This window comes from Leucoraja erinacea, chromosome 1, assembly GCF_028641065.1.
Source record: "Leucoraja erinacea ecotype New England chromosome 1, Leri_hhj_1, whole genome shotgun sequence".
NCBI classification, from domain to species: domain Eukaryota; kingdom Metazoa; phylum Chordata; class Chondrichthyes; order Rajiformes; family Rajidae; genus Leucoraja; species Leucoraja erinaceus.
In genome coordinates this window covers 25331168-25343469 of record NC_073377.1, presented here as the reverse complement: position 1 = coordinate 25343469, position 12302 = coordinate 25331168, and the positions used below count along the sequence as shown (strand labels likewise).

The 12302-nt window shown below is 42.0% G+C and overlaps 1 protein-coding gene across 1 annotated transcript in view; it reads right to left on the bottom strand.

The window, feature by feature from the left end:
- oacyl (O-acyltransferase like) overlaps positions 1-12302 on the bottom strand; it is a 93854-nt gene that overhangs the window by 36951 nt on the left and 44601 nt on the right. Inside the window, exons 4-7 of the mRNA XM_055647238.1 lie at positions 12062-12203; positions 11732-11964; positions 5984-6154; positions 4675-4777 (exon numbers count right to left, since the gene is read on the bottom strand). Of these exons, the coding sequence (XP_055503213.1) occupies positions 4675-4777; positions 5984-6154; positions 11732-11964; positions 12062-12203 (649 nt within the window). The remainder of the gene's footprint in view (positions 1-4674; positions 4778-5983; positions 6155-11731; positions 11965-12061; positions 12204-12302) is intronic.

The following is a 12302-nucleotide window of genomic DNA, read 5'->3' as shown; positions in this document are numbered from 1 at the left end:
CATCTAGCCTGTCCAACCCCTTAAGAATTTTGTAAGTTTCTATAAGATCCCCTCTCAATCTCCTAAATTCTAGAGAGTATAAACCAAGTCGATCCAGTCTTTCTTCATAAGACAGTCCTGACATCCCAGGAATCAGTCTGGTGAACCTTCTCTGCACTCCCTCTATGGCAATAATGTCCTTCCTCAGATTTGGAGACCAAAACTGTACGCAATACTCCAGGTGTGGTTTCACCAAGACCCTGTACAACTGCAGTAGAACCTCCCTGCTCCTATACTCAAATCCTTTTGCTATGAAAGCTAACATACCATTCGCTTTCTTCACTGCCTGCTGCACCTGCATGCCTACTTTCAATGACTGGTGTACCATGACACCCAGGTCTCGCTGCATCTCCCTCTTTCCCAATCGGCCACCATTTAGATAATAGTCTGCTTTCCTGTTTTTGCCACCAAAATGGATAACCTCACATTTATCCACATTATACCGCATCTGCCAAACATTTGCCCACTCACCCAGCCTATCCAAGTCACCTTGCAGTCTCCTAGCATCCTCCTCACAGCTAACACTGCCCCCCAGCTTAGTGTCATCCGCAAACTTGGAGATATTGCCTTCAATTCCCTCATCCAGATCATTAATATATATTGTAAATAGCTGGGGTCCCAGCACTGAGCCTTGCGGTACCCCACTAGTCACTGCCCGCCATTGTGTTAAGGACCCGTTTACTCCTACTCTTTGCTTCCTGTTTGCCAGCCAGTTCTCTATCCACATCAATACTGAACCCCCAATGCCGTGTGCTTTAAGTTTGTATAGTAATCTCTTATGTGGGACCTTGTCGAAAGCCTTCTGGAAGTCCAGATACACAACATCCACTGGTTCTCCCCTATCCACGCTACTAGTTACATCCTCGAAAAATTCTATAAGATTCGTCAGACATGATTTACCTTTTGTAAATCCATGCTGACTTTGTCCAATGATTTCACCACTTTCCAAATGTGCTGCTATCCCATCTTTAATAACTGACTCTAGCAGCTCATTCCTCATAACCATACCATGTGACGTTTCTAGCTTATTTATTTTTTAATAGTACCTGCCTCAACTACCTCCTCAGGCAGATTGTTCCAAATAACCATCACCCTCTGTTTTTATTTTTGTCCAAAGAAAGTCCCATCCTGAAACATCACCCATCCATGTTTATCAGAGATGCTGCCTGACCTGTTAAGTTACTCCAACATTTTGTGCCTTCCTTTGGCATACCAGCACCTGCAGTTCCTTGTTATTTCATTTCTTTTATGTGATATTTTGGTTGGTATTTTACAAAACTAATCATCAATAGATTTCAGCTTCTAATCAATCTCTTCCAGAGGGCGGCACGGTGGTGCAGCGGTAGATCTGCTGCCGTACAGCGCCAGAGACCAAGGTTCGATCCTGACTGTGGATGCCATCTGTACAGAGTTTGTACGTTCCATATAATAACCATATAACAATTACAGCACGGAAACAGGCCATCTCGACCCTTCTAGTCCGTGCCGAACAAATAATCTCCCCTAGTCCCATATACCTGCGCTCAGACCATAACCCTCCATTCCCTTCCCATCCATATAACTATCCAATTTATTTTTAAATGATAAAAACGAGCCTGCCTCCACCACCTTCACTGGAAGCTCATTCCACACAGCTACCACTCTCTGAGTAAAGAAGTTCCCCCTCATGTTACCCCTAAACTTCAGTCCCTTAATTCTCATGTCATGTCCCCTTGTTTGAATCTTCCCTACTCTCAGTGGGAAAAGCTTTTCCACGTCAACTCTGTCTATCCCTCTCATCATTTTAAAAACCTCTATCAAGTCCCCCCTTAACCTTCTGCGCTCCAAAGAATAAAGCCCTAACTTGTTCAACCTTTCTCTGCAACCTTTCTCTGTTCGCCCCGTGACCTGTGAGGGTTTTCTCCGGGATCTCCGGTTTCCTCCCACACTCCAGACACGTACAGATTTGTAGGTTAATTGACTTGGTATAATTGTAATTTGTCCCTAGTATGTGTGGAATAGTGTTCGCTGGTAAGCACAGACTCTGTGGGTCGAAGGGCCTGTTTCTGCACTGGATCCCTAAACTAAACGAAAGATCATTTATCCCTTCACTGGAGGGAGCAAATACTTTGTCGAGCTTATTCCTTGAACTAGTGCTGCTCACATCGCAGGGTTGGGAATATCATAGAAGGATTGGATTATTCATGCAATATTTTAGCCATGGTTTGTACTCAGTTCCTAATCCTCAAAAATAATCTTTCTGAAGATAAACCCAGGCTGAATCACTGGCATGCTGCAGGGAGACTAACATGTTGCTGCAGATTGTCACAAAATGTCAGGCATCAGCCAAAACATTCTGTCTGATCTGAAAGTCAATCTGAAATGTAGTCTCACTGGTGAAACATATGAGGTAAAAATAATTTCTCTTAGTTTAGAGTCAAATGTCTTTTGAGGATTCAACTACTGGACTAATTTGCTGCTGCTGCCGTTATTAGAGTCATAGAGTGATACAGTGTGGAAACAGGCCCGTCGGCTCAGTTCGCCCATACCGGCTAACAATGTCCCAGCTACACTAGTCACCCTTGCATGCGCTTGGACCATATCCCTCCATGATCACATTGAATGGCGGTGCTGGCTCGAAGGGCCAAATGGCCTACTCCTGCATCTATTGTCTATTGTCAACCAGTGATCCCTGCACATTAACACTATTCTATACACGCTAGAGACAAATTATAATTTTACCAAGCCAATTAACCTACAAACGTGTATTTGTTTTGGAGTGTGGGAGGGAACAGGAGCTCCCGGAGAAAATCCTCGTAGATCACGGGGAGAACGTACAAACTCCGGACAGGCAGTATCTGTAGTCTGGATCGATCCCGGGTGTCTGACGCTGTAAGGCAGCAACTCTACCGCTGCGCCACCATGCTGCCCTAATACGTACAGCATGTTTGATGGTAAGAACCCATTTGGAACATTCTGTTCAGTTTTGGTCACCCTGCTGTAGGAAAGATGTCGTTAAGATGGAAGATTTGTCATTGAAGATTTATGAGGATGTTGCCAGGACTCCAGGGCCTGAGATGTAGGGAGAGGTTGTGCAGGCTAGGACTTTATTCCTTAGAGTGCAGGAGGATGAAGGGTGATCTTATAGAGGTGTATAAGATCAGGAGACAAATATATAGGGGATATGCACAATCTTTTATTCCGAGCAGGGAAATCAAGAACGAGAGGTTATAGATTTAAGGTGAGAGGCGAAAGGTTTAATAAGAACCTGAGGGGCAACGTTTTCACACAGAAGGTGGTGGGTATATGGAACAAGCTGCCAGAGAGGTAGTTGAGATAGGTACAATAACAACGTTTAAAAAAGCATTTGTACAGGTAGGAAGTGTTTCTTGGGAAATGGGCCAAATACAGGCATGTGGGGCTAGTGTAGATGGGGCATCTTGGACAGCATGGGCAGGTTGAGCCGAAAGGCTCGCTGTTCCAACGCTGTATGACTTTATGGCGCTAAGTACAATGACAATCAGGATGCTCATTTCAAATGACAGAATTAAGAATTGTTGGGAAAGTGAATCTGAGACATTTGTGGTTGGTTTATGGCAACTATGCGTTAAGGCCAAACTTGAAAGGGAGAAGGCAACAAGAAAATGTAATCTAAACAAAAAAGGAAAGTTAGGGCCCGATTAAGGAGGCTAATTGCTTATTTCCAATTATTTTTAAATCTCAGTAGTCGTGACCAAGTACAGGAGCCTTCAATTTCTACATCAGATGGATAAAAGTTTTTGTTGGGGGTGAAATGTTAAAGAAAAGTTTCAAATGAGGCCATACATAAATACATAAGGGCTAGTAGAAATAGGACCAGATACTTATGCAACATTTGCAAAATTATGTGCCTCCTAAGTATGCAATGAGTATTGGTCCATTTAACAAAGTACCAGAAAAGTTATGTGAAAATGAGAGAGTAATAATCACTACCTCAATATAAATATTGTCACAGATTCCAAGTCATTCATTACAGGAACAATAGATACGAACAGAGGCTTAGGTGGCAAAAAACCCATTAAAGAATATGTAACAGCACGGACTGCGGATGCTGGTTTATACCAAAGAAAGACACAAAGTACAGGAGTAGCTCAGCAGGTCAGGCAGCATCCCTGGGGAAAATGGATAGGCGACATTTCAGGGGACTCGAGGCTTAAGTCTGAAGAAAGGTCCTGAACTGAAACATGTCCTCCAGAGATGCTGCCTACTCCACTGAGTTATACCAACATTTTGTGCCTTTCTTTAGAATTAAGAACATGGCCTAATGAAAGCCTATGAATAGTAAGAGCATAAGAAACACACCAGAGCAGGTGCAAAGATCAGTATAAAATTCTGTTGAATTTGTAATCCATCGAGAGCACATCATTTACAATTCCATTCAGTTCATCAACATTATATCGATTTGCCTGTGATATTAACTACAAGCCAGTGGTTATGCAAATAATTAACTTTTCATCACAGGAGATACAAAGAATCGTGGATGCTGGTTTACAAAAAACACAGTTGGAGCAACTAAACGGATCAGGTAGCATCTCTGGAGAACATGGATAGGTGATGTTTCTGGTCAGGAGACACTTTTTCAGACAGTTTTCCCATGGTGTAACACTTTTCACTCACCTAAGTAGGAAAAAGGTATCCACTGCCAAATAAAAAGGTCCACCAAGGGAAAAAATGTAAAGAACATTGTTTGGGACAGACAACAACCATTGTACTGGATTATCTATAAGAAATGAGAACAACACAAGAATCATAAATTTAACTTGAAATGGTGAACAGATTAAATGTTAACACAGTAGCTTAACTATTAGGCATAAATAATGATGTGAGCAATATCCCATAAACATTGGCAGACAACAAATAAAGCTTTCAGAAATAAAAGTTTTTTTTAGGACAGGTTTATTCGATTCTATAAAGTATTGACCGAACAGTAGTTTTACAGTCCACATTATTTAACTTTGTGAATGTTTTAGACTTTAGAGATACAGCGTGGACCAGCGACCAGCGGTCCCCGTACACTCGCACTTTCCTACACTAGGGACAATTTACCATTTTTAACAAAACCAAGTAACCTACAAACCTGCCCATCTTTGGAGTGCGGGAGGAAACCAGAGCATGCAGAGAAAACCCACACAGTCACAGAGAGAACGTATACATATAGATAGTACCCGTGGTTAGGATTGAATCTGGGTCTCTGGCGCTGTAAGTCAGTATCGCTGTGCCACTGTGCTACCCTATTCTACCCTGCTGATGAAATGTCATTTTTTCAGAAGCCCGTGAGCTTTAATTTCTGTATTGGTGTGCTAAAATGCAAGCAATAACCATGAAAACAATTTGATTAAATAAATATAAAATTATACAGGTTACATGCAGGTTCTTCCACATTCAATCAGAAGCTCAGACTGATGTTTGCTATCCCAGTTTTAAATCTGTATGCATCTTTTTTTTTTTTTTTAAACGTAATTGTCTTAAGTAGAGATATATTGGAGCTAACGATGTTTTGTTGAACTGGGATATTTCTTGAATATTTCAGTTAGAACAGTTAGAACATAGGATACAGCACAGTACACCACAAGGAGAGGGTGTTTGGCCTACAATGTCTGAGTGGAAAATGATGCCAAATTAAACTAAAGCCATTCTTGCTATTTTATGTGTTGCTATGCTTCCATTTGCCTGTATGCAATCCATATCCCCAGAGGCTGACAAATAAAAATATTTCCTTCTGAGTTGGGACCTGTTAACGTTGATGGCCTTGCTCTGCACAAATGGCAATGAACCCGGGCTCCATTTTGATAATAGGAGCTGTTTTAACAAAGAGATCTCAACATTTTTAGGACCTTTCCCATTCATATAATCTATCAAAATATAAAAAAAGATTGTGAAAAGCAAATATGTGTACAGAATTAATGCCTAATATTCATCAGGGTACCTAGGTTATTCAGTAAGGTAAAGTGGCAGACATGTCCTGAAATTATCCACAATAAACTCAGGACTCGAATCCCATGTATCGCGGAATAGCTTCCTGCAGTGATTTGTGTGGATAACACAGCGGGGACAGTCTTCTGTATGGCAAAGCTGGTTAACATCCATTCGAGGAATCCTGCAAAGACCAAACAACAAGAAAAAATGTTAAAAAATAAAGTTTTATAATGGATATTGGAAAATGATTGTAACGATCCAGTTGATCACGCTATTAATCCATGCAGATCAATTGTTTTTCAAATTTTAATTTCTATGATGTTCTGCTTCTATGAGTATATTAAAGGGCCTGTCCCACGAGCATGCGACCTGCATGCGGCAAGCGCGACCAAACCGAAAGCGGGGGCCACGCGGAGGTCGAGTGATCCCCATACAGGGCCGGTCCCACCAGCAGGCATCTGCACGCGGCGAGCGCAACCAAACCCGAAGCGGGGGTCGCGCAGAGGTCGAGTGAGTGACGTGAAGTTCGAGCGAAGTCCGCGGGAAGTTCGCGCGTGATGTACGGCGTCAAGACACTGCGCACGCCCGTTGAGGCGGTGCGTATGGCGTCGAGGCGGCTGCGGGCCGGAAGGCCATTGCCGTGCGGAATTTTTGAACACGGTCAGTTTTTCGGAGCCCCGCGCGATGTCGGACCAGCTCCACATAACTCCATACGGCTTCGGCGATCAGAGTGGGACCGGCCCTGCGAGGCCGTACGGCTCAAGCGACCACATTAGGTCACGCTTGCCGCATGGAGTCGCATGCTCGTGGGACAGGCCCTTTAAAGGGAAATAGATGGAAGGGGATGAAAGAAACGGAAAGGGCTGTTGATATCCACAAGGATCAGTACAGGGACTTGGTGTTTGTATCATATGTGAATTACTTTGATGTGGATGTGGGAGACTTGATCAGTATGTTTGTGAATGGCATGAAGATTGGTCGAGTTGTTAGAAACACAGAAAAAACATAGAAAAATAGGTGCAGAAGAGGCCATTCAGCCCTTCGAATCAGCACTGCCATTCAATATGATCATAGTTGATCATCTAAAATCAGTACCCCGTTTCCCATATCCCTTGATTCCTTTAACCCTAAGAGCCAAACCTAAATCTCTCTTGAAATAGTGTTGAAGGTAGTCTTAGTGTTGAAGTAATCTTGCAAAGAGATATCTTGTATTGGTGAAATGGGTTGAAAAACGACAGTTTAAGTTTAATCTAGCCAAATGTGTGTGTGATGCATTTTGGGACCACGAATGAGGTGGAGGACATGTATCATGAAAAGTAGGATCTTAACATAGAAATTAGATGCAGGAGTAGGCCATTCGGCCCTTCGAGCAGGCCCTTAGTGAATATAATAACATTGAAATATCAGAAAACCTGCAGCACATTGCATTGGATTTTCATTTATTCCCGACTTAGTTAAATTTGAATGGATAGAAATTCATCCTTGATGACTTGTACTAAATCTGTAGGTGCAAGAATATCCTCCAGCACTTGTGCTCACCTCCCAACATTAGGCTATAATAAAATCAATGATATTAAATGTCAGGAGTACAATCAAAGACTGGTGCTCTCTCATCCATTTGATGTTGGCATTAATGGGGTTTTCTCCTTGAAAATGTACTGATTGCATGTAATTTTCTTCTGTCAATTTGTGCTCAAAATAATAGGCCAGGTTAAGCTAACTGATAATCAATCACTCCACAAGGAACTGTTGTGAGCCACCAAGACACTAAGTGTCTTAGATTTCCAAGCTCAACCAAACCAAGCTGAGCTGGAGGTCAGATGCCAGAAAACTGATCTTTCACTCCACTACTGAATTCATCATTGACCCTATTTCGCTACATAGTGGTGAGGGAACTTCAAGTAAACAATGTCTGAAGAAGGGTCTCGACCCGAAACGTCACCCACTCCTCTCTCCAGAGATGCTGCCTGTCCCTCTGAGTTACTCCAGCTTTATGTGTCAATTATTGGTTTAAACCAGCATCTGCAGTTCTTCCTACACAAACAATGTACCTATATTTTTTGCAGCAGGGGATTGTTAGAGCACAACGTCTCTACACGTAGAAACATGGGTACAACCCTCCCTACCCAGTAAAGCATCGAAATGAGACTATCCAGGCCATGCCCTCGTTTTGCTGTTGCAGTCAGGCAGTGGATACAACATCTGAGGTCCCTCATCACCAGGTCCAGGAACAGATCGTTTCTTACAACGATCAGGTTCTTGACCTGACTCACACAACTTTATTCCTACCTCTACAATGGATCACAAGGGACTATCTCTTGCACTATCATGGACATTGTATCCCATTGTGTAGTTTTGCACTCGTCTTGTATTTTTTGTAGTAGTTTCCTTTTCACTGGTGTGTAGAAGTTATTTGTGTATAATTTATTACCATTTGATTTAGTGTGTCTTCTGAATCTGTGTGCCTGTGATGCTGGTGCAAGCAAGAATTTCACTATACCTGTACGTCACCGTACTTATGCATTGCATATGACAATCAACTCAACTTGAGTTGACTTGGTTTAGTTTCAAGAGAATATGAAAAATACTGGGGACATTTTTTTTGCAGAAAGGTCAAGGTTTTAGTGAGGGGCAGTAAAGAGAAATTATTCTCATTATGTGGTCCAAGAACCAGGAGACACGAGGACTAGACTGATGGTCAAATGTTGCATGAGGCATATAAAGATAAATTTCTCACGCAGAGAATAGTTATGCTCCTGAACTCAATGCGTAAAGGAAATCAGTCATGTCTTGAGCAGGGAAATGTATGGGAACTGGCGGAAAAATAGTTTTCAGCACTGCAAGGAAAAATGGGAATTTAACTGAGGGGATTTCTCTGTAAAATGCAGGGCAATAGGTTTATAGAGCCTTGGAAGCAGGATGCCAGTCACTCAGCCACGCTAGCTGCCCCCCCCCCCCCACACCCCACCCCCCCCCCACCCCCCCCCCCCCACCCCCCCCCCACACACACTACCGGGCGCTAGGGGCGGGCCTGTATTATTGTGATTCTAAAGGACAGCGAATTGAGGCAATTTGATCTAATGTGGTCAAATTGAGACAAATGATACTTTCTATTTGTAGAGCTGACATGAGGAAAATGTATCAAAAAGAATCCTGCCGTGCAGTAGTGATTCTGAGAAGTAGCCTTTAAAGTCTAATTTACTCAATAACATCACATGAAAGACATTTCTCTTTACAGTAATAATATTTTTAAGATTTGGTCATCAGTTACTAAAATTATGATACCTTTCCATAGATTTCCTTGCAATGCCAGCTCATAAACATAGCAAAGCACATTAATGATGTGGCAATTCACACAAAGTATAATTAAATGTTTTGAGCTTCTTGAACTTGGATTTTTGCCGAAGCAATGATGGTGAATGTTAGCATTCGCTAGTTTCAAACATAAATCTGCATGCCTATTTTCAATGACTGGTGTACCATGACACCCAGATCTCGTTGCATCTCCCCTTTTCCTAATCGGCCACGATTCAGGTAACAGTCTACTTTCCTGTTTTTGCCACCAAAGTGGATAACCTCACATTTATCCACATTATACTGCATCTGCCATGCATTTGCCCACTCACCCAGTCTATCCAAGTCATCTTGCAGCCTCCTAGCATCCTCCTCACAGCTAACACTGCCCCCCCAGCTTCGTGTCATCCGCAAACTTGGAGATGTTGCATTCAATTCCCTCGTCCAAATCATTAATATAAATTGTAAATAGCTGGGGTCCCAGCACTGAGCCTTGCGGTACCCCACTAGTCACTGCCTGCCATTGTGAAAAGGACCCGTTTACTCCTACTCTTTGCTTCCTGTCTGCCAGCCAGTTCTTATGTTATTCCACTTTCGGCTCCACTCCCTACAAACGAGGGGCAATTTACAGAAGCCAATCAACCTGAAAACTTGCACATCTTTGGAATGTGGGAGGAAACCATCAATACTGAACCCCCAATACCGTGTGCTTCAAGTTTGTATACTAATCTCTTATGTGGGACCTTGTCGAAAGCCTTCTGAAAGTCCAGATATAACACATCCACTGGTTCTCCCTTATCCGCTCTACTAGTTACATCCACGAAAAATTCTATAAGATTCGTCAGACATGATTTCATAAATTATGTTGACTTTGTCCTTTGTATAGGGTCTTTGTCACCACTTTCCAAATGTCCTGCTATCCCATCTTTAATAACTGACTAGCAGTTTCCCCACTACTGATGTTAGACTAACTGGTCTGTAATTCCCCATTTTCTCTCTACCTCCCTTTTTAAAAAGTGGGGTTACGTTAGCTACCCTCCAATCCTCAGGAAGATTGCAACAAAGGGTAGTTGCACAATGGTCATGTTATGGGCAAGCATTCAGAGACCTGTACCACTAATTAGTCGGCACAAATCTAAATCCCACACCACCTGCTGGTGAATTTCACTTCAAATAATATATTTGGAGTTAAAAATCAGTTCTCAAATTCATTAACATATCAGATGGCCCACTAATGTCCCCGAATGCCATTGTCCACTGAATCTGATCTGTCTCTGAGTCCAGGCCCTCAAATGTAGTTGACACTTATGCCGCCCTCTAAACTGACTTGGCACACAGTTCAAGAGGCCAGTCAAATAAATACTGACCCTGCCAGTAAAACTCCCATTCTATAAATGAAACAAAATGTGTGGCCAGGGTAAAAATACTTCAAAGCCAAAATGCTGCAAATGTTGAAAATCTGATATAAATACGTCATGTTGAACCACAGTAATTATTGGTTTTCATGGGACAATCCTGTAAACATTCCAATTTCAATTTCCAGAGCGCTTGGTTTGTCCTCAGTTTAAGTTAAAGTTCAAGAATTCAGTTTTAATTAATCTCCAGTGTAAAAATCGAGACCTTTGATGCGATGATCAATCCAGTCACCACCAATTCACCGACAACTTCTCCTGGACCATCCTTATTGAAGCAACGACCATGAAAGCACGCCAACACCTCTACCTCCTTGGAAGGCTTAGGAAATTTGGCATGATCCCTACAACTCTCACCAACTGTACAATTGTTGCTTTGCAAGATGACAATAAAGGTTGATTGATTGATTCTACAGATGCACCATTTTATCAGGACGCATCAGAGCTCCATTTGGGAACAACTCCAATCAGTAAGAAATTGCAGCAAATTGTGGACACAGCCCAGACCATCACACAAACTAACCTCCTTTCTATTGATTCGATTTATACCTCACGCTGCCTCAGCAAGACCAGCAGCATCATCAAGGACGAGTTGCACCCAGGCCACTCCCTCTTCTCCCCTCTCTCATCAGCCAAAAGATATAGAAGTGTGAAAACGCACATCACCAGATTCCGGAACAGTTTCTTCCCCGCTGTTATCAGGCAACTGAATCATCCTACTCACAACCAGAGAGCAGTGCTTGACTCCTATCTACCTCTTTGGTGCCCCTCGGAATATCCTTGATTGGACTTTGCTGGCTTTACCTTACACTAAACATTATTCCCTTATCATGTGTCTATACACTGTAAATGGATCGATTGTAATCATGTATTGCCTTTCTGCTGACTGGTGAGCATGAAAAAAAGCTTTTCACTGTACCTCGGTACATGTGACAATAAACTAAATGGAAACTGAACTGAGTCAGTTCAGCATGTTGTTTAATTCCTAATGCAGGAATTCTGTGTGCATTTTGTCCCCAGCAGGTTAATTGTAAAATTATGTGCATGCTTACCTACTTTATTGTTCTTTCCCTCCGTTACACCATGGTCTGATGATTGATGCTGGGATTTTGCACTACTTTCTTGCAACTGATGGCCATTTATTTTGCTAACTGAAATTGTCTTATAATTCTTGTGAGGTGGGCTTAAATCATCTTCCATCATTTTACCTTTGCTCTTCCATTCTTTTATTGTTACATATATGGATCCAGCTATCATCATGGTAATGAAAAGAGCAACAACAAATCTGCTTAGAAAAAAAGAGATTATAAGAAACAGCCTGCATATAAACACAAAAATGTGTGATATTAATTGATAATATATTGAATATGTCTATTACATACATACAAATGCCAACAAAAACATCAATGTAAGGAGTATTATTTTGGCAGTGAACACTTTTCACCCTGTACGTATCATTGGCACTAATGAACGATAGAATTTGTGAAGGCGCTATGAAAGACTTGTTCTTGTACGTGAAAATTCCTGAAAATAAAACAAAAGGCAGTATTAAAAACTACTGATTGATTCTGACTATTTTTTTAAATCGTAAACCATAACTGGCTTTATTTGGTAGGAAACTAG